This window comes from Taudactylus pleione, unplaced genomic scaffold (assembly GCF_031769625.1).
Source record: "Taudactylus pleione unplaced genomic scaffold, aTauple2 ptg000154l, whole genome shotgun sequence".
Classification (NCBI taxonomy): Eukaryota; Metazoa; Chordata; class Amphibia; order Anura; family Myobatrachidae; genus Taudactylus; species Taudactylus pleione.
Window position 1 is genome coordinate 14807501 of NW_028284556.1, and position 25176 is coordinate 14832676.

The 25176-nt window shown below is 38.4% G+C and overlaps 1 protein-coding gene across 2 annotated transcripts in view; it reads left to right on the plus strand.

The window, feature by feature from the left end:
• The window catches only part of RGS17 (regulator of G protein signaling 17), a 123268-nt gene extending 103885 nt beyond the window's left edge, over positions 1-19383 (plus strand). Inside the window, exons 4-6 of one of the 2 annotated variants that reach the window (XM_088474488.1) lie at positions 6820-6909; positions 16638-16872; positions 18351-19383. In XM_088474488.1, coding sequence (XP_088330614.1) covers positions 6820-6909; positions 16638-16872; positions 18351-18539 — 514 coding nt within the window. In that variant the 3' untranslated portion in view covers positions 18540-19383. The remainder of the gene's footprint in view (positions 1-6819; positions 6910-16637; positions 16873-18350) is intronic. The other variant, XM_088474490.1, reaches the window with a different exon arrangement.
• Positions 19384-25176: the final 5793 nt, after the last annotated feature.

A 25176-nucleotide genomic window follows, 5' to 3' on the forward strand; every position in this document is an offset into this window, starting at 1 on the left:
ATGACTTGGTTCGACACAGAACCCATTAATTCAGTTATTGTCGGTTCTCTGAGAACCAGACCCACACCTGTGCTTAAAAAAATGTCTTGCCCCAATTCAATCATAAAAAACTACAATTTCTGAGCAGATTTTGAAAAAAGTATTTGCCAGTTAAGTGGGTTAAACACAGGAAGAAAACATTCTCAATCATATTCTGGATTCCAGAAATAAACAAAATCATTTATCCTAGTTAGTCCAATGGATAGGTTATGGAGTAGAGGTACACTTTTGTGAACCTGTAAAGGGAAATCTTGCAACCCTTACTTTAAAAAAAAAAGACCTACAAAACCTGGAACACCTAAATATCATCTTGAATCGAGGGTCATGGTGTCACATATCACCCCAACTGCGCCTTTTGTGCTGGCAGCAGCATATCACCCCAGCTGCGCCTTTTGTGCTGGCAGCAGCAGCTCTCTTTATCCTTGGTGGTGGCCCCATCTCTTCCAGCAATGCCTGTCTCTTTCTGGCCTCACAAACTCTTCTCCCCTTGCTGGCTCAGTGTAACAAGTCTGCAGCATTTGTTGCTGCTAGCTGACATTGCAGGTCACAGAGGAGAAGATGGACATGGATGTGCAAGGGATCATGTCTGGATATTATTCCCCACCCCTAGTGCCATATAGGGAAGTCTATACAAAGCATTCCTAGTTTGGTGATTAACATCTCTTGCCGGACAGCCTGCACCTCACTTATTCTAAACCCTGCAACTTAACCTGTTCAATCTCCCTTGGACTGATACCCATATGACAACTTTCCCTTTTTCTGAATCTGCACCTACTTAAACCCGCTTGGACTGATACCAATGTACCAACTTTGTCTGCTTATTGTATCTCTACCTGATTAAACCCTTCTAGTGGGTGTGTATCAAACCTTGGAGAGAGATAAAGCGGAGAGAGATAAAGTACCAACCAACTAGCTTCTAACTGTTAATTTACAGGCTGACTGGTTGGTACTTTAGCTCTCCATTTTATCTCTGTCCAAGTCTTTATTCATCTACCAATAGGTATTCCAACATCAGTCTGCTATCTAGACTCTTTCTGACTCTATTGATTCAGTTGAGCAACCTTATTTATAATTACTCATATTGTATACATGTCTTGTCTGAAAATTGGGGTTCACACTAGTATTGAGTCTTCTCATGTTATATCTGACAGCTGGTCAGCTGGTTTTAAATTTGGATCTGTAATTTTCTGAACCATGGAGAGATCTGAACCAGGACTATGTTTGACTTGGTAACCCAAAGTGATTCCAAACTCGGACTTGGTTCGACTCAGAACCCCTAAAAATAATAATGGATTTCTGAAGACATATATTTATGAAAGTGCTTAATTTTTCGCCTAAATTTTCATGACTATTATTGATTTTCCTGGATTTTCCTGGTAACATTCTGTCATTTACAGGGGTTCAACACTTTGCATCTTAATGTTCGGAGCTTAGAGGATCTTAACTGTTTCTTTCCAAGAGCAGACTTGAAACGGGATGTAGTCAGGAAGCCGACGGTCTAAATGCCGACCACCGGCTTCCCGACTGTCTAATCCCGGCAAGGTACTAATGACAGGCGTCGAGATCCCACCGCCTGTCATTAGACCTATGCTGGGAGTCTGATGCCTGGCATATCAAATGTAGGTAAGCCGGGCAGCGGGCGTGGACAGCCGCAGGAGGGGAGAGTTAGGTTTTAGGGCTCCTGGGGGGATTTAGGGTTAGGCACCACCCCAGGAAGGTTAGGTTTAGGCTGGGGATGGGGGGGTTATGGTTAGACACCCCCCCGGGAGACTTAGGTTTAGGCTGTGGGGAAGGGGAGGTTAGGTTTAGGCACTTAGAGGGGGGTTAGGGTTAGGCACTAGGGGGAAGGTTAGGGTTAGGCACCCCTAAAGAAGGGTTAGGGTTAGGGTAGGAAATTAGGTTAGCGGTACTTACCTTAATTAGCAATCGTGATCTTCACCCCTGCCAGGCTTCCGCTGCCGGGATTTGAACCGCTGGCCATGCAACTGGCTGTAATACCTACTACACCCCTTGAAACATAAATCCACTTAGTTACACACTCACATTCTAAAGCAAGAGTATTTAAATAGGATTTTCAGGTTGGTGAAGGTATATTTTGTCTATGTTTTGTAAAAGGGCTTGAATTTTAAAGGTTCAGTTATATTAATGGGCCAGTAATAAGGGCTAAGATATAGTCTCAATGAGATGATTTCAAAGAACATTTTATATGGGAGAGGCAAATCTTTAAGTTCCTCTTATGCAATGTAATTAAAACATTAAAGTCTATAAAAAGTGTTAACTGTCCTCTTAAATCCACTAATTTAAGATATTAAGAAGACTAAATCAAGTAGTATTTTGGGACAATATTAGGAAAGTATTGGTAAAAGAAGTGGGTATTCTTAAAGTGGTAGGAATTGGAAGAGATGTTTTCACTTTTTCTTCCATGCAAATGTCCAATTGGACCCCCAAAGCTGCTGTAGGTGCAGAATGATTTCCTGCAGATAGTTCTCCAATCCCAGGTGTTGCTTTACATTTGCCTAAGTGGATAAATAGGATCACCTGTGAAAATGCTAAAGCTTTGTGCACCCACACATTTTATATGACTTTTATAGTCTCAAATGTCTCTCTAATCATCTGCGAGTTTCTTCGTCACCAGTGGGACACACTTGCCAACCCTCAGGGAGAGTCCCAAATTTGTGGAGGCTCTCCTAGTCTCCTAAAAGTTGGCCAGTCTCCCAGTTCAAAATGTCAATGCAGGGCCACAATGATGTGGAGCTCCACTACTCTCTGTAAAATGTAGCGAACCATGGATTTAAACAGTGGGAGTTGGGTTACAATGATGAGAATCATCCCATCAGAGAGTGTTTTCCCCTCTGGAGGGGGTTTAGGAAAGGTTGCAAAGTAAGCATTAGAATCAATTTCTAGTGTATTAGCTTATAATAAATTTGTATTATATAGTTAAAATAAGTGAACTTGCTTTAATGAGTGACAACAGTATTCATGATAAATTTACATGTGAATAAAAAACATCATGCCATCATGAGACTATCAATCAGAATGGTGGATTTAGAGTTGATTTAGATCACTGTGAATATTTCACTTTGCATTAAGGTAAATGAATAAAGAAGCATACTTTTGACAACAAGCAGTTTACAAGTAGTTGTTGCCTACTCATTTGCAGAAAAGTCATACAATCCAATTAGGATAAATAAGTATGGAATCAACCTAATTGAAAATTTAAGGTTGATATATATTTTCCTTTTCAATTTATATAGGAGACCTAAAGTCAGCCACAAAAGTTAATTCTAGCACTGCCTCATATTCAACTCCCTATTCTGGTATGATGCAAGATAGATGACACTCATTAGTGTATCTATAATGGATGGGGTACCCACACTGCACACCTTGCATCCACATCATTATACTTATACCTCTGAAGTCCCACATCGGTCAGTGCTGCAGAGCCATTGTCACAGAGATTTACACATGTGCAATAGAGAAGTCACATGACACAGACACCATGTTCCCAGAGACCTGCGTATGCGCCGTAGGCTCTGGCACAAAGCACAAAGCCAGAGTCTACATGGCCCTCTCCTATCCTAAACTGCCTCTGATGAAACTTCCCTTCAGTTTTTAAAATATTTGAGTTCAGCAAAAGGGAGCTACAAGTGTCCTGCTTAAGAGGGGAACGCTATGAAATACCGCCGGACCTAAGTCAAATCCCGACGCCGGAAGACCGGCAGCAGTGAAGATCCTGACAATTAAAAAGGTAAGTATAACTAACCCTCTCCTCCCCTAACCCTAACCCTCCATTAGGGGTGCCTAACCCTAACCTCCCCCCAGTGCTTAACCCTAACCCTCCCCATAAGTGCCTAAACCTAACCCCCCTGTCCCTGCAGCCTAAACCTGTCTCCCGGGGTGTGCCTAACCATAACCTCGGCCCCAGGGGTGCCTAACCCTAACCCCCCCTTTCCCTAGCCTGACCCTAACCATCCCGGGAGGTGCCTAACCTTAAGTCTCCCCGGGAGCCAAAAACATAACCCTCCCCCCCACGGCTGTGAAAGCCCGGCTTACCTTCGTTCGATATGCCGGGCGTCGGGCTCCTGGCATAGATATAGTGACAGGCGTCGAGATTTCAATGCCTGTCATTAGTCCCTTGCTGGGATTTGACAGTCGGCATTTCGACCATCGGCTTCCTGACTGCATCTCCTTAAAAGACTTTGTACGCATTGACACTGCATTTATTTCAGGAATGTTACTTAAGAATAACTAATGCCTGAAGCAACAGTGTTCTCTATTACTTAAGTGATAAGTCGAAAGTTACGGTATATGTTTTGGCTGAAAAAAGACATAAAATACCATAAATATGACATATAATTAGGGAGCTACTCTTAGAAGTTAGTAGTATTCATGCAAAATTACTATTTGCCGTATGAATACAATTGTGATGTTAAACTTAAATTACATTTTGTAACAATGCCTTTAAAGGTTATGTGAAACTGCATCCAGTTTAAGATCAACTAAAATAGGTAGCATTGCCCATGACGTTACGCTCACATGATAAGCTGGTGGTTGCTTAATGAAAATGTCTACTAAAAGTATACAAGAAGCTTTTGTACTTTTTGGATTACTCTTGCAAAAATAACTCATTTTGGAGCACCAGAGATACTTTATATTTTTTCTTAAGAGCTTTTGAATGGAGATGTTGTGGATAACTTTGACCCACATGAAATCAAGCATCAGTAGAAAAAATTATCAATTATTATTTTGCTTCACTTGAGATGTGTCGAAAACCATAGCTTGATGGATTGCTAGTTCTCATCTTTCAAATAATATTGAACTGGTGATTAGCAAAGTTAGTATTTATTGGTGATTATAAATAATCAGAGATACCATTGTATGAAATAATGCAGAATAGAGCTTTTTAAAGAAGGTGTCTTTGGCTAGTAGGGTATCTTTTTGCTAAATGATTAAAAAGATTATCACAAAACAAAACATTTTAAAAGCAGGTGTGATCAGCATCCCGGTGTTCAGGATCCCAACAGTCAGAATAGCGGCTCCAGGCTCCCAACAGTCTTCAGAATAGCGGCTCCGAAATCCCGCCGGTTGAATCCCAATGGTGAGTATTAGGCTTGAGGTTAGAGTTAGGGATTAGGTTTAGGGTAAGGGTTAGATACTACGGGGAGGGTAGGAGGTTAGGGGAGGTTAGGGTAAGGTTGCAGGAGGAGAGGCTTAGGGTTAGGCTGCAGGAAGGGATGGTTAGGCTGTTGGAGGGGACAGTTAAGGTTAGGCTGTGGAAAGAGTGTATTATGGTTAGGAGGAGGGCTAGGGTGAGGGTTATAATACTCATCAACAAGCATTGGGATGTTGACCATTGGGATACCAGATCCGGCATTGTCACCGTAGGGATTCTGACCACTGGAATCATGTACCCACTCTTTTAAAATGTGTCACTCTTCTACAGTGGCAGAATATGACAGAGGAGATTTGGGTGGTAGCCCTGGGCCTAGGCAATAAGAGATCCAAACTATTATGCCAGCATGAGTTTAACAAGACATAAAAAAGCTTGAGGTGACATACTTCCAGTATATTCCAAAGTACTTGGCAGATGTTCTTCTTTAGTGCATTTTTGTTATAATTTCAGTGGTGATCAGGCAGATAACTTTGGTTATGACCACCCAAGGCTTACAGAAGTTTCAATCAACCACTGCACTTTAGGCATATTTAAAATACATACATCTAAGTTTGATATATAGGTATTCACCAGACTACAATTACTAGAACCTAAATAGTACAGATTCCTCCTGGCCTCTGATTTCTCCTCCACAAGATCAGACCTAGTCACTTCCTGGACACTGCACAATGCATTTTGTTTTCCAACTTCATCAGGAGCAGGCCAGAGGCCAGGAAGTATCTGTACTCTTAAGGTATTGGATATCAGCAGTCTGGTGAATATCTGTATTAGGAAACTTAGATGTTTACTACTATATAAGCTGTGTATTTTCCATTATCTTACCTTATCTGCTCATACTCCTAGAGAATCTGAAACCTAATTGAAAGAGGCATGTTTTAAAGGGGAGCTGCCACCTTACTACTGATACTCCACCTGGGATAGAGAAGTGGATATTTGGTCATAATGTGCTGGACATTTCTGAACATATTTACATATTAATTCAAATGAACCACCAGTGTGAAATTTGGTTATGCCTCTTTTGTTGTAGATAGATTTCATTCAGTATAATGGCTCCTAAATGGAAAATATGCATTTTATTTCAAAACAGTTTGATTGTTTTTGGTCAGCTCCGCTTGACACATATGATATATACAATATAGTAGTGACTAGACAACCAATCAGTTTCCAACCTACTGTATCATTTATAGAATGCACTTGATTGGTGTCACTCAATGCTCTGTTTTCTACCCCGTGTGTTCTCCATCCTCTCTCTTTCTAGCTCAAATGTCCTAGTAAGTCTTACCTGCAGCTATGCTACTTGTGTTTTTTTATGAATGACCCATTCTTATTTGTGCCTCATGGTGTCATCATGTGTGATCTTAGTCATGTATGTGCTACTATACTTAATTATATTGTTATTTATTATATTTGCTTACTGTATTCATTTATGTGATTATTGCCTTCAACTATAGTATTTCTGGTGGCCTACAAATTAATTCATTAATTAATGATGTTGATAAGCTGGTACAATCCTTTGCCTATGTATTGTGAGTAGACCTGTATTTAATGTCTTTGTTTAAATTGCTTAACTTTCCCTAGACAAAATAAAGTGTTGTACTACATTACAGCCTCACTGTTAGGAATGAAGATAGAGGAGAGAATTCAGGACGAATGACACACACAACAAAGATGGAAACTATACAGGCTGTAGAAGAATGGTAAGTTCTTCATTTATTCTCCCTAACATTTCCTACAATACAGACAATGTTTTAACAGTTTCTGTTTTGAAAGGAATTACTAGTTCTTTTTTAAGGCTAACCTCTGGGCATATGCAGTAAGATGAAAGATTTTCACATCCTGAGCCCAGTCAAATGTGCTGTCTGTCCAATTGATCACATGATCTTAGTTACTAAAGTCTAGTAACAAACTATTGAGAACTCTCAGGACGTACTGTATATTGGTAATTACTAGCTACTGCAAACTTATCATATTTATAGAAAACCATTATTTTGTTTTTTATTATAGCTGTTTTTTTAATTTATTTTGTGCCTAATGCTATCCCATTAAAGACATATGTTTGCTCAATAAATATGGAGGAATAGTCATGCTTCACTTGTATCATCTATTCAAATGCCTACAGGGATATGTTTTCTATTGAATTTCACTACACATTGGATGTTGCCTGTGGCTGCTAGAGTGGAGCATGGACAGTGCATTGAGAACAAAGGTTCACACAGTTATAAAGCAGCAGTTGAACACATGATTCGGAAAAAATGGTTATTTATGGACAAAACAATTCAATAAATGTGTGCACGTTTGTAATAAATCAGTCTGTAATGTAAATGTTTCCTATCTTTATGAAATGGGTCCTGTTGTGAATGATACAATTTGTATTAATTTGGTTTAGTTTACATTTGCACTAAAGTGAACTTATTAAAACAATGTGTTGCTACAAATATTTGTAAATATTGTCATCTTTGTTGTTACATTTCATTATCTGTAGTGGCTTGTTAAGTTCAATTGTGCTGAATTAGTATTACATATAATTTAGTAACTGATGATGTGACCTAGATCATACATTACCTAAACTAGGGTACTCAGGATGCTTAAGTGAATGCAGCAAGGTAACACTCTCAGATTCCACAGTAATAATAGATAGATGGAAAATCTGACATACCCTCTCTATATTTTCTACTACTGTTTTCAATATCAGATTTCAGATCACCAAAGTGGGAATCACTAATGTCTACTACTGGACATGTAGCACATGTAGGTCACTGCTTTTATGTATTTGTTCCCATCTCTGCAAAAAATGGAAGAGAGTATGGAAGCCACATGACTGCTCTATGCATTCAGCAGGTGTGACTTAATTTGCTGATACCACAAGAAGAGTTTATGACACCAAGATCATAAATGTGCCAATATGATATCTAAAAAAATACAAAAGCAAAAAACTGGAACTTGGAAGAGTCCTACCGTGCAGGAAGCAGTCCCTATTCAAGGTGACAACCTTTCATAAATGCAAATGGGGTCATTTTTTTCACCTGGTGATATCAGTAAGACAAATTGCCAATCAGAAAATTGTATGTTCACATTTATTGTAAGTTATGTGCAGAGCTCAGAAAAGTTAAACTTACAAATATCCTTGACACTTCAATTAAACTCATCAGGCAAATTTAGATATTAGGGAACAAATCCAGCTGAAGAGACTGATTCAGGGTTGGACACAAGTTGTGGCAGATGGAGCTGCATTGCATATTCAGAAATACAGGGTGTTTCGCTTGCTATTTACCCAAAGTTTTCTTATAACAGTTAAAGTAATTGATTTAATTTGTGAAATTTGACACAGCCCCACCACGTGTCTGTGTGTTACGTGCCAATATGAACTGGTACACAGCTGAACAATGCTTAAAAGTTCATATCGGCATGTAACACACAGACATGACGAATGTGGACACCTCAGTTCACAACACCACTGTCAGAAGCAGGATTACCTACTGACTAACAAATGTGGCTCCAGAGGTGGGGCTGCAGCACACTCCAAAATTAAAATAGGGGAACCTCACTAACTGCCATCCTCACTGGCATCATCGCTGGCAGTTGATGTGGCTCCCCTATTTGAATTTTGGATTGCGGAGGTGAACAGGTGGCCTTCACTTCACATATACATGAACAGCTGGCCTGGATGCTAATGGCGAACACTTTCAGCACTTGCTGTGACTTCCTCATTTTTCTCATAGACCAAGTTGTGTCAGGGTCACATTTCACTAAATTATGTCAATTACTTTAAAGTTATAAAAAACACTTTCGGGCCAATAGCGAGTGAAGCACTCTCCAACTGTATTGTGTGTTGACCACATCTATACATCTGCACCACGCCATTTGTGACAGCAGCCATCATCACTATCAGCACACATTTGCACCAGCCATATGCTTACTACAAGTGACAGGGGCGGATTGGGATGGGAAACCAGCCCGGGAAACTTCTGTAAGCAGGCCTGATGAGGGCGGAGTTTGTTGAGGGGGTGGGGTCTGTGGAGGGGCAGGATACTCCCCCCTCATAGGGCCTGATTCTTAGTCAGAGGCAGTTGTGCCCATCTCTTTGTCTTTTGCTGCATTGGTTCCTTTTGACTTTATGCTAATGTTGCTACAAATCCCTTCCCTGGTGCACATCTGTGCGTCTGAATGTGCAAGGACTGAGACGCCCACTGTCAGTGTCTATAGATGCCGCAATCATGCTTTGTGCTTCTGTATACACCACCATCGATCGCACCATTAAAACTTGAACCAGCCCTATGCTAAATGCAGGTCATCTGTCTGACTATGGCCCCCAATATGAGCGATTCAGTGTCTCTGTATATATCCACTTCCAATAACACGCCCATGTCACTACAATAACACCCCTTACTATTGATATCTGCGTCTGATTAGTCAACACCATGTAACCACATAAGATCTCCCAAAACATTTCTAATACTACTCAATATGTATCTCCCATAATATCCCTCAGTACACACAGCGCCCCATAATACCTTCAGTATAAACAGTGTCCTCCACCATACTAGTCCGCAGTATACACAGCACCCTTATATTATATTACCCCCAGTACACACAGCACCCTATTACCCCGAGTACACAACAGCACTCCCATGTTACCCCTAGTAAACACAACACCTCCATATTACCCCCATTGTGCCCCCACAATACCTCCATATTACCCCCATTACACACAGTGCCCCCATATTACCCCCAGTACACACAGTGCCCCCATATTAACTCCAAGTACACAGTGCCCCCATTTTATCCCCAATACACAGTGCCCCCTTCCCCCATTTTACCCCCAATACACACATTGCCCCCTTCTCCCGTGTTACCTCCCAATACATACAGTTTTCCCATGGTACCTGTTTTTTTTTCCTCCTGTAGAAAAGGCAGTAACTCAGGCGAGTAGCAGGTCATCAGGAAGAGGAGGGCTTGGTGGGTTCAGCCCCAATATGTGTGTTCCCTGTGCTGTCTGGGTCATTTGTTTAAGTTTGTGTGCAGTACAGGCTCACTTCCGCTGCAAGCCACCACCAGTGAGAAAGGGAGGGGGCGGGCCCATGTGCGGTGGCTATAGAGGCTGTGCTGCACCGCTGCCATCAGTCACTGTCATAGTGACCAGACTGACATCTCCAGCCCTCGACTCAGCTACTGCCATAAGCACAGCTGTTAGTCAGTGTATGACAGCACAGTTATATTTAGCAGCTACCACCCGCTCCCCTTGTATTGCAGCTCGCACTGTGCTGCGTCTGCTCTGCTGCCTGTGTGTGCCTGTCACTGGAGGGGCTGGAGGCGGGCTGATGGCCCTGGGCTCCGCAAGGCTTATGGGGGGAGCTGCTGTGGCTGGGCATGCTCAGCAGCTCCTCTACTGGCCATGTCACTAATGCTTCTGCACCTGCGCAGAAGCTGTACAGGATTGGCTGCAGCGGGACGGGGGAACGGATGCTCGGGGGAAGGGAGTCAGTCATTGCTGTGCGGGCTGGGCGGCCTCGGCCACCAAAGGGTTCCAGCACAGCAGGAACTGGCCCATCATCCCAGCAGCCCAATCCACCCCTGACAAGAGATGTATCTTAAATTAGACAAATCTTTATGTACTCACAACTCTAAATAGCCTGAATTTCTGCTTACACACCCACTATACAGCCTTAGAACACTTATGCTGTTTATGAATGCCCAGCTGCAGCTCAGTTACAATCAGTAACCAACCAATTGAAAAGTGGAGATTCAGCTTAGATGCATACAACTGTGACTCTCCTGTAGTTGCTTAAAGTTGTGTATACTTGGCTATGGAGCATGCCTGACAAATGACAAGATCCGGAAAGGGGGATTTGCATGCATAGTGTGCAAATTTACACTTTGGCTATACCTAGACAAACCATATCTAAGTGCCAGAGGGACAAATAAATTTTTTTACATGTAAGGAAAATACGCCATGCTTTTACATGTACAGCATCATGCATATTCTGGGCAGCTTTACTTTAATTCATCAATTTACAGTTGAGCTAGGACAGAGCTCTGTCCCAAATTAAAATCAATCCACACATTTTAATTTCTAAATCAGACACATTTGGCCTGATTCAGCAAGGATCACAACTGCGATTACGGCTGCGATTATGCACGCAGTCTCACTGCGATGATATGCTAAACTACTGCAATCGCTATGCCGTCGCAGCATAACATAATGATGCCCACCTTACCTTACACACATCCGTAATATTTAGCAAGACTGGGAAACCATTGGTAACATCGAGTACCATCGCAGTCTCACGCACACTTGCACAAGGTCTGACCTTACTCAGGAATTGCTAACCTCATTGCACGCAGCGCAAGGCCAAGCTGTGTATGTCATCGCAGTGGCTAATTTATGCCCACCACTGTATTGGCTTTCAAAACCACTGGCATGACTGTGTTTTGCCGACCAACCCCCCGTCACCACCCCCAAACGGTAATTCCTGTCAATAACTGTGCAATGGGTCTACGTAGTGACTGTGATCAGTCTTGATCGCAGTGCAGTGTTCGCGCACTGCGATGCATACACATGCACATAACACAATAAATAGCTAATTGCGTGCATAATCGCAGTTGCGATCCTTGCTGAATCAGGCCCATTCGCTTTATTTTTTAGTGCCACAAGTTGCTTAGTATGAAACTCAGAATCAAATGAGTACAAATTCCATAATTAGGATTTAATGAGGGGTGTTATTATACTACTTCTACATCGCAGCTAAAACCCGGGTTATTGCTGGGTTAACTGATGATTCCCGGGTAGCTTGCAGGGTTTAACCCATTAACCCTGCAGTGTTAATGAGTAACACGGGTCTTTCGACCAGGGCCTCGTTTTAAAAGCATGGGGCGTTCCGGATCTCCCAGCACTTGGAGATCCGAAGGAGAATATAGTGTCAATACCAGTTATCACCAGCTCAGATACATTTACATCAGTTGATTGATATTATTCTCGGTGTTCTTTTCTCTTTGCTTATAGACTGCAAATAGAAAGACCTTCATCTCATCTTCCTCCACCCCTAGGCACAAACACTAAATCCAGCCCTGGCTCCAACACTTTAGATTTTTTTTTTCAATACAAAATAAAGATATCTACTAAGAGAGGCTTTTACTGTTGCTAATTGATTTATTTTTTTTATTGTGGTTTTTGTAATACCACAATAAAACAACCACTGTCTCAGATGAGCAAAGTGAGATTAAAGTGGGACTCATTCATTTCTTCTATCTAAGTATGAGAAAATGTTGTGCAATCTTCACACCACTAATGACCATGGCAGATTTTGAACACTAGGCAATAATTATATTTTCACCAGTTAATAGTGCTCACATGTCATTTGCGTCATAGAAATAGCAGCCAAAATATTTTTGTCTTGGTTCTTATCTCTAGTAATCTTCTGATGTCTATTATTATTTATATGCTTTTTGTTAGATATATACATATTAGAGATGTGCGCCGACCCCCGTGTTTTGGTTTTGAATCTGGATCTACCCTGGTTTTGGATCTGGATTGGTTTTGCCAAAACCTCACCTTCGTGTTTTGTTTTCGTGTTTTGGTTTTGCATCTGGATTTTTTTCTTAAAAAAATAATAAAAACAGCTAAAATCACATAAAATGGGCCTGTTTTTGTTCCTACAGTATACTTAAGCTCAATAACATTAATGTCCAGTAATTTCCAATCAATTTTGACCACCTCACAATATTATTTGCTTCATCAAGTTAAGGCCAAAGGTTGCATCCAGCTAGCTGGCTGACTAAGCTAAGTGACACAGTGGGCGGCACTAACATGTGGCAGTTCAGTTTCCAATTTCCAACATGGATACAGTGGGTTATACAGTGTGGGTTGGATACACCAATAGTACACTTACTGTGACAGCAGTGTCGGCAGAGCGGGGGTGCCAGTGGTATCTTTACTGCAGATTTGCTGGCTGTGTTGGCAGTGAGGGGGTGCCAGTGGTGTCAGTGCAGGTTTGCTGGCTGTGTCGGCGGTGCGGGGGTGCCAGCGGTGTGACTTTAGTGCAGGTTTGCTGGTTGTGTCGGCAGTGCGGGGGTGCCAGCGGTGTCGTAGTGCAAGTTTGCTGGCTGTGTCGGCAGTGAGGGGGTGCCAGTGGTGTCTTAGTGCAGGTTTGCTGGCTGTGTCGGCAGTGCAGGAGTGCCAGCAGTGTGCCTTTAGTGCAGGTTTGCTGGTTGTGTCGGCAGTGCGTGGGTGCCAGCGGTGTCCTTAGTGCAGGTTTGCTGGTTGTGTCGGCAGTGCGGGGGTGCCAGAGGTGTCTTAGTGCAGGTTTGCTGACTGTGTCGGCAGTGCAGAGGTGTTCTCAATGCAGGGTGTCGGCGGTATCGACAGAGCGGGGGTGCCAGCGGTATCCTCAGTGCAGGTTTGCTGACTGTATCGGCAGTGCAGGGGTGATGGTGGTGTCCTCAGTGTGGGATTGTTGGCAGTGTAGGCAGTGTGGGGGTCGCTGACGGTGTCCTCAGTACGTTGGGCAGGAGTGTCAGCAGTGGTGGTGTCGGCAGCGGGAGATGCTGCCAGTGGGGGTGCCAGTGGTGTCGGCAGCGGGGGGTACCGGCGGTGGGGTATGATGGGCGCCATCTTCTTTTTCTTCTTTTGTGCTGTTTTCAATGGGCTTAACGCTGATTGGCTGAGAGCTGCGACTCCTCCAGATCTTTCTGCATGCACAAGAGATCTGGAGAATCGACAAACGTTCCCATGCTAGTCTATGCAGGGAGGGGGGGCATATCAGGCAGACGGGTACCAGATCGCTCCATGTGTGGGGACCACCCAATATGTTGGCCGTCGGATCGAGGATCGCATCGCTGGGTACACATTGTACCGTGTGTACCCGGCTTTACATTAAAACCACTATTTGACACAATATTTGAGCTGCGATCGCCGCAGAAATTCTCCCCATTCTGCCCACTTCACTAGGACAGGAATTCGGGAGAGATGCCTACTTTACGGGGGGGTTACCTAAAGAATTGGGAGCCTACTGCGACTTCCGGGAGAGGAGGCATGTATGGATCACAGACGTGCACATATTATACAGGTGCATTGTAATTAACCACAGGTGTTATTTAATTATAGTTCTTTTCTAAATGGTACCAATGGTGAGCAGAATAGGTAGAGAATACTTCTGAAAGATAGTGTTTCATTGAAATACATTTTAGCATTTAAGTTTACAGTATATTTTCTTCAAATTTGCAAGGAAAAGACTAAGGTAGAACAAGTGTGTTGTACTTCAATAGATATTGTCATTTGGTGCAATCCGTGGAGGCACATGTAATGCATCTGGATTACACGAGTTCCCACAGCATCTGAGTCTGGGAAATCCTCATACTCTGGGAAGGTAAAGCACATCTTTGCTTTGGCCTGTAACCAAAATATGGTTTAACCTCATATAGAGAAGCAGCCAACAATCTGAGATCAGGCTGTTTTAAAACAGCTATTTTAAACTCAACGTTTCTTGGGAATCAAATATATGTTTACAAAGCAAGACCTTAAGCTATGTGCCTACTGAAACTAAATTAAGAGTGGGAAAAGCAGTCGCTTGATGCAAATTGCAATGTGTACCAACTATCATTGCATCGAAATAACAAATCCGCATTCACTGCACTAGGTAGAAAAACAGCTGTGTTCAGTATTTCACATTACTATAATTAAATATTTATATATCTCACATCACGATCGGTAGCTGCCATGTGAGAATGTGTGTTCAGTATACAGTATTGCAGCATGTACAGTATATTTAAAAATGTTAAATAAACTAACTGTCACAGAATATATGGAGTACAACCAAGAAAATTTGGTCAAACACACAGGAAACTTTAACAAGTAAGTCTCTCTCTTGGGAAGCCAAGCAGCAACAAAGAGGAGGTGAACTTGCCTCCTGAAATTATTTGGCAATAAGGGACATAAAGCCTGACACAGAGATGGACGCAATGGTAATATTTACGCAGATTGAGTGATTGTTTGCCAGTGCGCATGCATATAAGCTATGTGCTGTGATTTCTTTGTGCTTACGTTCGCACAGTGGATCCATTCGCAAAGTGAGTAACAGGTTAGTCAGTATTTGGGGCTGGTAATGGGGGGGGTGGTCAGAAAAACGCAGGCGTCTGACCGTTTGAACGGCGTTTCATGGGCATGCATAAATTAGCAATTGCATTCGCAGCATAATAGCTTCCAGCGTGCGAAGAGAGCTGCAGTGTTTGCGCCGACCCAGACCTGCTGCAAGCGCTAGAATGCTGCTCAATGTGTGTTGATGTTATCGATATTTGTGCAGGGAGGCAATGTTATACGCAGATGGGAAGGCAGGAGTGCGTGTCCCTATGCTCGGGTGATCTTAGAAAATAGTATATTTTCATTGCTGCGTTGCATACAAAATCGCTGCCGCGATCGCATTAGAGGCCATCTCTGAATCAGTCCCATAGGTATCAAGTATGAACTGCTTCTTTCCTATCATAAAAGTTCATAATATGACCATGTTTATGCAAATTGCTATTTTTAGTGGAAAAGCACATTAAATAAAATGCAATGTATTTTGTAATTTTAAAATTGTATAAAGTCATGAAATCTCCCTGAAAAATATATGGAAAAGCATCATTCTTTATTTCCTGTGAAAATCATCTTACATTTTTGATTGCAAGTTTGATTTTACCAGATTTTATGCTACATTTGAAAGAACACAGGTAATAAACCTAAAAGCAGTATTGTGTGAAGCTGTGTATCTTTTTGATCTGCAGCTGATTTAAATGCTCCCGACCAGCCATACACTACCTCCCCAGCATCATCTCTGTTAGCTGGCTGTAGCCCCGTACACACTGTGCTAGACATAGCTTAGTGTGCACAGGCTTCTATGGGATTAGGATATTGGGCCAAGAAATATTAAACAGCACATAAAATGTGACCTCCCGATCCCAACCATTGCAGGAGCGTTATAAGCCGTTATTTAGCCAACACTCCTGCAAGAGTATAGGTGAGTAGGCCGACAATATTCCTTATGGATAAAGAAAAGAAAAACCTGAGTAACTTAGGAACATAATAATGACAATGAAAAACAGAAAGTAAAATAATACACAAATACAACACACTGGTGTAATGAGTGCTGAGGACAATGTCCTATATGCCCCGTAAATTGTTGAGTGGATTATGCTAATATTATTATAATAATCTCCACATCTCAATTTCCTATAGTCCCTGTTTGTTAGTACATTGTTATCTTATAATGCCAATATATCACTGGTTCACTCAACTTTCAGTAGATCCTTTTTAAAGCAGCACTGTATGGCTATCTGCTTATTGTTTATTTTTCAGCCAAACAGGCACACAATCTTAGAATGCAGTCCTTATGATCATTGTAAATTAATCAAAAGTGCAAACAAAATTATGCTAATAAAGAATTTTGACTTTCAGCCAAGTTCCTACTACAGAGGAAATTCTATCTTGGTCTCACAATTTTGACAAGATGATGAAAAGTCCTGCAGGAAGAAATCTCTTCAGGGAATTTTTACGCACCGAATACAGTGAAGAAAATCTCCTTTTCTGGCTGGCATGTGAAGACTTAAAGAATGAACAAAACAAGAAAGTTGTTGAAGAAATGGCTAGGAATATATATGAAGATTATATATCTATACTTTCACCAAAAGAGGTACACTTCTAAATATGTGATGATATAATCCATAGTAAAGATCTAATATTAAATAATATCTGAATTTTGTATAGAGAAAGAGAGTCTATTGCACAGGAAATTTATCAATTCTCGCAAATAACAGAGGCCCCAAAAAACATTCTCAATTCATCAATTTCTACCTGGGATTGGGGGTGCTGCCACAGATAAATAGGATAAAAATTAATTAGGAAAAGAAAAGAATCTGTGTATTGCGCACAAAATCTAAATTAAAATATAACTTTTATTAAAGTACATATAAAACATATCTAATATTAAAAATACCGAAATATAAAAGATAATATATATATATATATATATATATATATATGAGAAAATTACAGGAATGGGGAATGATTAAGAATTTTAATGACTAATGATATGGTACTGATATAACTGAGCACACAAGGCAAAACAGCCTACTATATAAAGTGTACTTATATCAAATTTTCGGGGCCTTGTACATTTAAAATCCTGTAAAGGATAATTCCCCAATGTATCTGCACTTCATACACCCCATGTATATGATCCTCATGAGACTAATAGACTAACATTAGATTTTAATTGATCTCAGCCCATATGTAATCCCTCATATCGGGATGCACATGAATTGTAGGCAGAATATCTATATTGAAGACCTACTGTATTATGGGCATATAGTGTTTTTTATTCCACATTCAATACTTTTTTCACATTTTCTATAGTACTGTCTTATTTTTCGCTATTTTTAATATTAGATATGTTTTATATGTAATTAATAAAAGTTATATTTTAATTTAGTTTATTTGCACCATACACACATTATTTTCTTCTCCTATATCTGAAATTTTAAAGGATAATGTCCATAATTACGGGTTTAAATGCAAATATAACTTATTATAGCCGATTTTATATACCTACTGTATCATAACCTAAATTATGCATATCATATGTATAATAGTTTGCCAGGTACACTGTCTAATAGAGCATATCTAGCTCAGAACTTCTCCTTCTTTAAGTGATGAGGTATTCTTCTCTCTACAGACAACCATCATAGCCTCATGATCCAACTAATATCAACCCTTTGAATAAGTCATCTGAAATGCCGTGTTCAAATCTAATTATATTTTCTGGCATGCCAGTGGATCTATTTATTTACATTAACCCCTAACAAAAGTCCAATTAAGTGATTTTTTTCTTAAAGGTTTTTTCCACAAAGATGATCTGCAGATGTTCCGGGTATGTTAAACTGTGAAAAATAAATATAAATCCATTTTTTGTAATGACATTTACACAAAATTACATTTGTGTAATCAAATTTAAAATTGGTCAGCTAGAACATATTTTAAAGTATTAATATCAAATACCAAACATAAGGATATATATTTTACAGGATGTTGAATATATAGTCATGTCACACTTGTACACTGTATATAAAATATTACATATATTGTTACCTAATTCCTTGTCTGTGTCCACAGGTCAGTCTTGACTCCAGAGTACGTGAGGTGATCAACAGAAATTTGCTGGACCCAACCCCTCACATGTATGAAGATGCTCAACTTCAGATTTACACATTGATGCACAGAGACTCATTCCCAAGATTTTTGAACTCACAAGTATATAAAACTCTTCTTGAGAGTACAGAAGTAACCACCATTGACTCTTAGCTGATAGTTTTAGATAAATACATGTTTTTTTTTGTCTCAACAGAACAAATATGTAGTTTAAGAACATCAGACACTGAGTTCCTGGAGAACTCTAGTCGTGCACCACTCAGGCTACTGTGAAGAATAAACAAAAAAAATTGCTTTGTGTCTTCATTTCCCCAAGGTCTTTCATGCTTAAGTTTAAGAAATAAACAACACTGGAATTGCCACGTTTGTTTTATATACAGTTCACTTGAGTGTAGAAAATAATGACCTATTTGTGGGACTATGAACAAACAAACTGTTTTAGCTCATACTGCATGTGTAAAGATAAAAAAAGACCTTTTCTCACCACTCACATGTTGCAATATATAGGCAATTACATTACATACAGTGTGTACTTAGCACTATTTCATGTGAAACACAGTGTTACTTTACAAAAAAGATTACAGATCTTCACGTGGACTGTGTTTCCTTTGTTGACAATTATGTATTGATAATACTCTTATAAACTTTTACAAGTATTTTTTTGCAATATGTAAGAAGGGGGATATTCTGAAGTCAATACATGAAAACATGAGTAACTCTTGATGAAAGTGATAGAAGTTGGAATGACCACATATGTTCACTGCCAAATTTTGGCTTTTTATTTTTGTTACAGTTTGCAATGTCAAAAAAGCACAAGCCATTTAAAGGATATATGTTTGGGTGACCAAATCTCTGAGCTGACATTGTTTATTGTTGTTATAAGAAATTTCATATTTATGTACATTTTAGATGTCCTATACAAAAAATGGTTTAATAAAACTGGTCAGCCAGTTTTAATAGTGTTGTCTAACATAATGTATTTCAGCAAAAAAAGTAAATGATAATGAACTTGGTACTTTAATATTTTCTAAATCAAATATAATAAAGAAAAAGTTTACCTATATTTAGCATTTGGAAAATGTTTAATTAAACATCTGTTTAAATTCATATTACTGTGTGCAATATGTTTAGAGTGATTAGTTTAAGTTAAACAAGTTAATCATTAGAGAGCTACATACATTATAATGTTAATCTAAATCTCTCAGTTTTTAACTTTATTGTACATCGCCTTGAAATATGATAAGCTGTAGAGATCAGCAATTAAACCAAACTTTTATTATTTAAATATAATTCAGAGGCACAAAAAACAGCATATTTGCTTGTGCTGTCTGAGTAATGGTTTTACTACTGTTTGCTTGGTATAGTTTTCTATATACACTAAAATACACACACATATACTGTACACACACTGCAAACATTTATATTTTGACAAACAATTAAATTGTTTTCAATCTACCAACATTAATCAAAATAAATTACATTTAAGAAATGTATTGCATGAATTCTAAGTGTTGAACAAATATTTGTTAAATACTTGTTACTACCTCTATTTTTTTATTTAATGTTTTTCATTTTTGTTCATTTATGCAGTTTTAGTAACTTTTACTTGAAGCATTGCAATTTTTGTTTGCATCGTTTCACATATACAGTATGATAACATTTACCATAAAATATTTAACATTTTTATCTTGTACAGAAATCAGGAGAAATGGATTTAAAGGGCTATTATATGCTCTCTATGCAAATATTTTACTTACGTTGGTATTTGAATAATGTAGAGTTTAAATAAAAAATAAATTAAAAATAGATGAAGAATTCATTCTGTTTACACTGAGGCTACTGAATATTCAGAATTTCATGTTCAGCACTTTTAAAATGTTATTATTTATAAAATTGTAGATAAATGAAAAATACATATTTATTACAATAATTTCTTTAGTAAAAAAAATTTTTGACTTAAAATGTTAGTGTACTACTCAATATAATATTCCTATGGATTTTACCTACTTGCCATATGAATAATGATGTAATTATTCTAAGTTAAATATATATGTACGTAGCAAAAAAAAAGATTTTTTTATAGAGTGTGAAAAATAAAAACTTTTAAAGTAACTGGTTTAACTCTCTATAGATATTTTGCTGTAGAAAGACCATTTTGTTCTACATTAAATTGTGCAGTATTTACTGTGATGTTCTATTTTTTAGTGTCATAGATGTTATGGTGCTTGATGCGCAATAACACAGTATGGATTTAAAATCTGTATTGACATTAGAAAATAAGTACAGGAGATTAAGGCAGAATTTCTACTCATCTGTGAGTAGTTGTTCAAAAGCCTTTGTTTACACTACTAAACTTTAGATTTCAGAGATGAAAAACAAGATTTTTTTAATGAGAAAAAATCATTGTGAATGAAATTTCTCCTGTGCCATTTTATAGGCTAACAAGGTGGACTGTGCTAGTTACCCAATGGAAAACAAAAATAACATCCAGGGTGTGAGATATCCATTTAATTTTCCATTTCTTTTTAGCAAAAAATGAATATTGTTAGTTACATTAGCTTGATAATTTAAATGTCCCAAAACTTTTTTAAGAGCTTTGAATGCATGATAATTATATTTATTAAAAGGCATTTATTATTACTGCTGAGAAAAATAAATCTGCATGGGTTGTGCTTGTACCACCAGTTTTTTTCTTTACTGGTTATGAAAATGAACATTTGTTATGTAGCTGTTTCCACCGTTGAAATATTTAAACAAAAGGCAAATCTTTTTAAATGCAAATATTAAAGGTGCAGTCAGACTTAATTTTTTTGTGGACATTTTTTCACCATCTGTTCAATTATGATGCTGATCATAAATGTATTGGTACATTAAAAGCATAATCAAATGTAATCATTCATTATTTTTACATTCACTCTCAGAGACAAATGCATGTTTTCTAGAAAGATTTTCCATGCCAACAAAGTAGGCATGAACAGCATGTAAGAAGCATGGCCATCAATGTAGACAGCATAAACCACTATCCAACCCCATCCTATCCCCTTCAAAAACACAGAAAATTATGTACCCCTTTATGAAAAAACAGTGCAAAGTATGACACAGCTCTCAACTGTCCCTCCAGTTGGGAGAAAGTCTTGACTGTGTGGGACAATTACCCAAAGTCAGGACTGCCCCACAAATATCAAGACAGTGGGCAGACTCGCTAACTCTTTCTTCCCTGTTTTTGCAACTTTCACTACCTTTCACTACCTGTTGTTGTTTCTAGAGCTCAGTTACTCTAGATCCTGGAATGTTATGGGCCCTGTTTGGAAAGAGGACAGATTCATAAATTGTAGAAAGTATACCAATTTCTGCAACTTCTAGCTTTTCCTCTCCCCAACCATTTATGTCAATATATTAGAAGCACTTACATTTAATGATTGGCCTTCCTACCCTACAACAATCCTGACATAGAATTAATTACAATCAAATCAAATAAATAGATCTATTTTGCCCCAACCAGTCCCAACATTCAATTAATAGTATTCACATTGAATATATTATAGACCTATTTCACCCTAACGAGATCCACATTAATTTAATTATATGTATTTACATTTAATATATAGCCCTTCTTCTCCTCAAACTCAGTTGCACATTCAAATAATATTATTTATTACCAGTTATTTATATAGCACACTCATATTCTGCAGCGATTTACAGAGAATATTTTATTCACATCAGTCCCTGACCCAGTGGATCTTATAATCTATATTCCCTACCACATGTATAAGCACATACTTACACACTAAGGTTAATTTTTCTGGGAGCCAATTAACCTACCAGCAGATTTTTGGAGTGTGGGAGGAAACCGGAGTACACAAAGGAAACCCACGCAAGCACGGAGAGAATATAAAAACTCCACACAGAGCCATAGTGGGAATCGAACCCACAACGTCAGTGCTGTGAGGCAGTAATGCTAACTGTTACACCTAGAAACCACCCCAGAACTGAATTCATAGTCCTAGTCATAACCATAATTCCACTGTTTAATTAATAAATACCCTACACAATCATCCCGCCAGTAAAGTATAAACTACCACTCACCATTAAATGATTAGCCCCACCTTCACACTTACATTAAACGCTCCTTCCGTCTTTTCCCCCATTTATTTTAAAAGCTCTTCTCCCTTTCAAACACTAAAAGCTTATACACCTCTCAAAAGTACATTATCAGCCTTTCCAACACACTTAATTTAAAGGCTCTTCCCCATACATTAAAAGATCATTCCTCTTACAGTTACAGGAAAAGTCCCAAATCTTCACCTCCCCCGAAGCTTACATTAAAGTTCCCTTCCACCACATTGCATTAAAAGCTTCATCTGCCCATACTTATATTCCCCCATTTTGGTGCTTTGTCTAGCTGCCTACACACAATATATATGCTGGTAGCGGGGAAGAGAGGGTTGGAGACACACAACAGGACAGAGAGTGAAAACCAGATAAGAACTGTATCTGCAGCAGCAAGCTGCAAGGTGGGATGAGGGGCAAACCACCAGAAGCCTAATGTGGCCCTGTCTGAAAGGTGATCTCCAGGCAACTGAAAACACCCCTAAGTTCACTCTTCGCTCTCAAAAATTGGCTTATTATATAAAAACATTTGAATATATTAGAAATTAATTATTATATTGAGCAGTTAAGGCTTTGAAATGATCTTAATTAAAATGTTTATGCATAGGATAAAGTGTAAAATATTAACTTGACAAATTATTCTGATTGTGGCCCTGGAGGTGATTGAAATAAAGCATTAGACAGCACTATGGCACATATATGAAATAGAAGTGAACAGCATTCACTACATCTGAACTGTTATTTATATTCTACTATATGTCATTTAGTGACGCTTGGCAGGAGGAATCTGGTAACTTGCAGACAGAGATGAGTGTAGTTATGGCCAAATTTTTTGCTCATCAGGTTTCACGGTGGAACAAGCCTTTTTACAGATACAATTCTTGAGTTCTGCTTTTATTTCAACATTTTGGGAATTGGCCGTTCCCCAATATATTTGTAATTTTCACATTCCTCTTTAGTAGATATATTTGACCTTGTGCTGTCTTCTGAATGAATATTACATCTTATTGTTTGAGAGAAATGTACAAAATATTGAGCAAAAATTAGGCCTAGTCATTTAGTTAGGAAAATTTTATGTCTGGACTCTTACTGTTACTATAAGCCCATTACAAGTGATCATGAAAATGAGAGTTTCCAGACAACACAGATCGATTTTATTTTTTTATTTTTTTCATGTTTTTTTTTAATGAATGCACTTTTTGCATATTTTCAAGTATGACTGCACCTTTTTATGCTGAATATTAGCTAACCAAAATTGTGACACTACTGTAGGTACATAATATACAGACTTTCACTATTTTGTGTAAGTTTGCAAGTGAACATGTTCATTTGACAAGAAATGCTTACTTATAATCAAAAGTGTAAAATTAAATTTTACAGTTTGTGCCTTAGGGCAAAATAGTCACAAAATCAGAATATATATTTATTTATATATATATATATATATATATATATATATATAGCAGCATGTAGTAGGGCACTCCAGGAATGGATGCAAAACTGCCGGCGTGCCTTCCTAGAAATCAGCATATACCAGTCCAAATTCTCTCATGGGAAACAGGCGGCACTCACTCTGTCTTTTTAATTCAGTAATGGATCGTTTATTAGGCTTAATAAAAAAAAGACCGAGTGAGTGTCACCTGTTTCCCATGGGAGAATTTGGACTGATATATGTATATATATATATATATATATATGTATATATATGTATATATATATATATATATTTATTACGAGAGAATTATATATAACACTATACAGTATATAGTGTATTTTTTCAAATGTTTGAATTGTGAATATTACAGATAAATCTTTCCAATTCTAATAGTTATTTGTCAGCAGATATCATAAAAAAAAGTTCACAATGACGGGGTATTTATAAATTTACAGTATGTGTGTGTGTGTGTACATGCCTTGTAATATTGAGACCAACAATCAAATTTATTTTAATAACAAAGCTTTGCATTCTGATGGTGCTACATGATAGCCATTTGCCATTACACTGTGGCTGTTATGATATCTCATTCCAATAAGGTCATTGGTTGAGGTGCCAGCTATGCCAAAAATGCTATATTGACATAACAGAACAAAAAGGTGTAGACATTTATTCTGAAAAAGCTTTCAACAAATTGTATTTCAACATTAACCTAGCATTGTTATAATCATGTCTCCAAAATAACCAGCCTCTCAGTTAAAAAAAATTAATGCTATTAGACAATCTGTTTGATTACAGCATTAGTTTATATAGTACAGTATGTATATGAGGTCATCAACAGACCTTAAACTATTTTCAATCGGATTGTTTGGCAGTAACATCCAGATCAATGCAATCTAGCTCTTTGTGTGCATGGCAAAGCTAGCTACATATCTGGTTGTCAAGCAATACTCAAACATATTAAAAAATTTTGTTTAAATAAAACAACAAAGACAAAGCAAAGAGTGGGCATACAATTTTCATTATTCCTAATATAATTTTCATAACAGATACCCCGATACAATGATGCCTGCTGCTTACAAATGAATCATATAAGATTGTTTCAGTTTAGCATCTGGCAATCTGGCATTCTGTATTCTTTCCTCAACCAAAAATTCATATCTGCAAACCAAATAACTTACGATATTCTAGCAATTTCCATTATATTTATTTATTTGATTGCACTTTGTGTTTTGAAGTTTCATG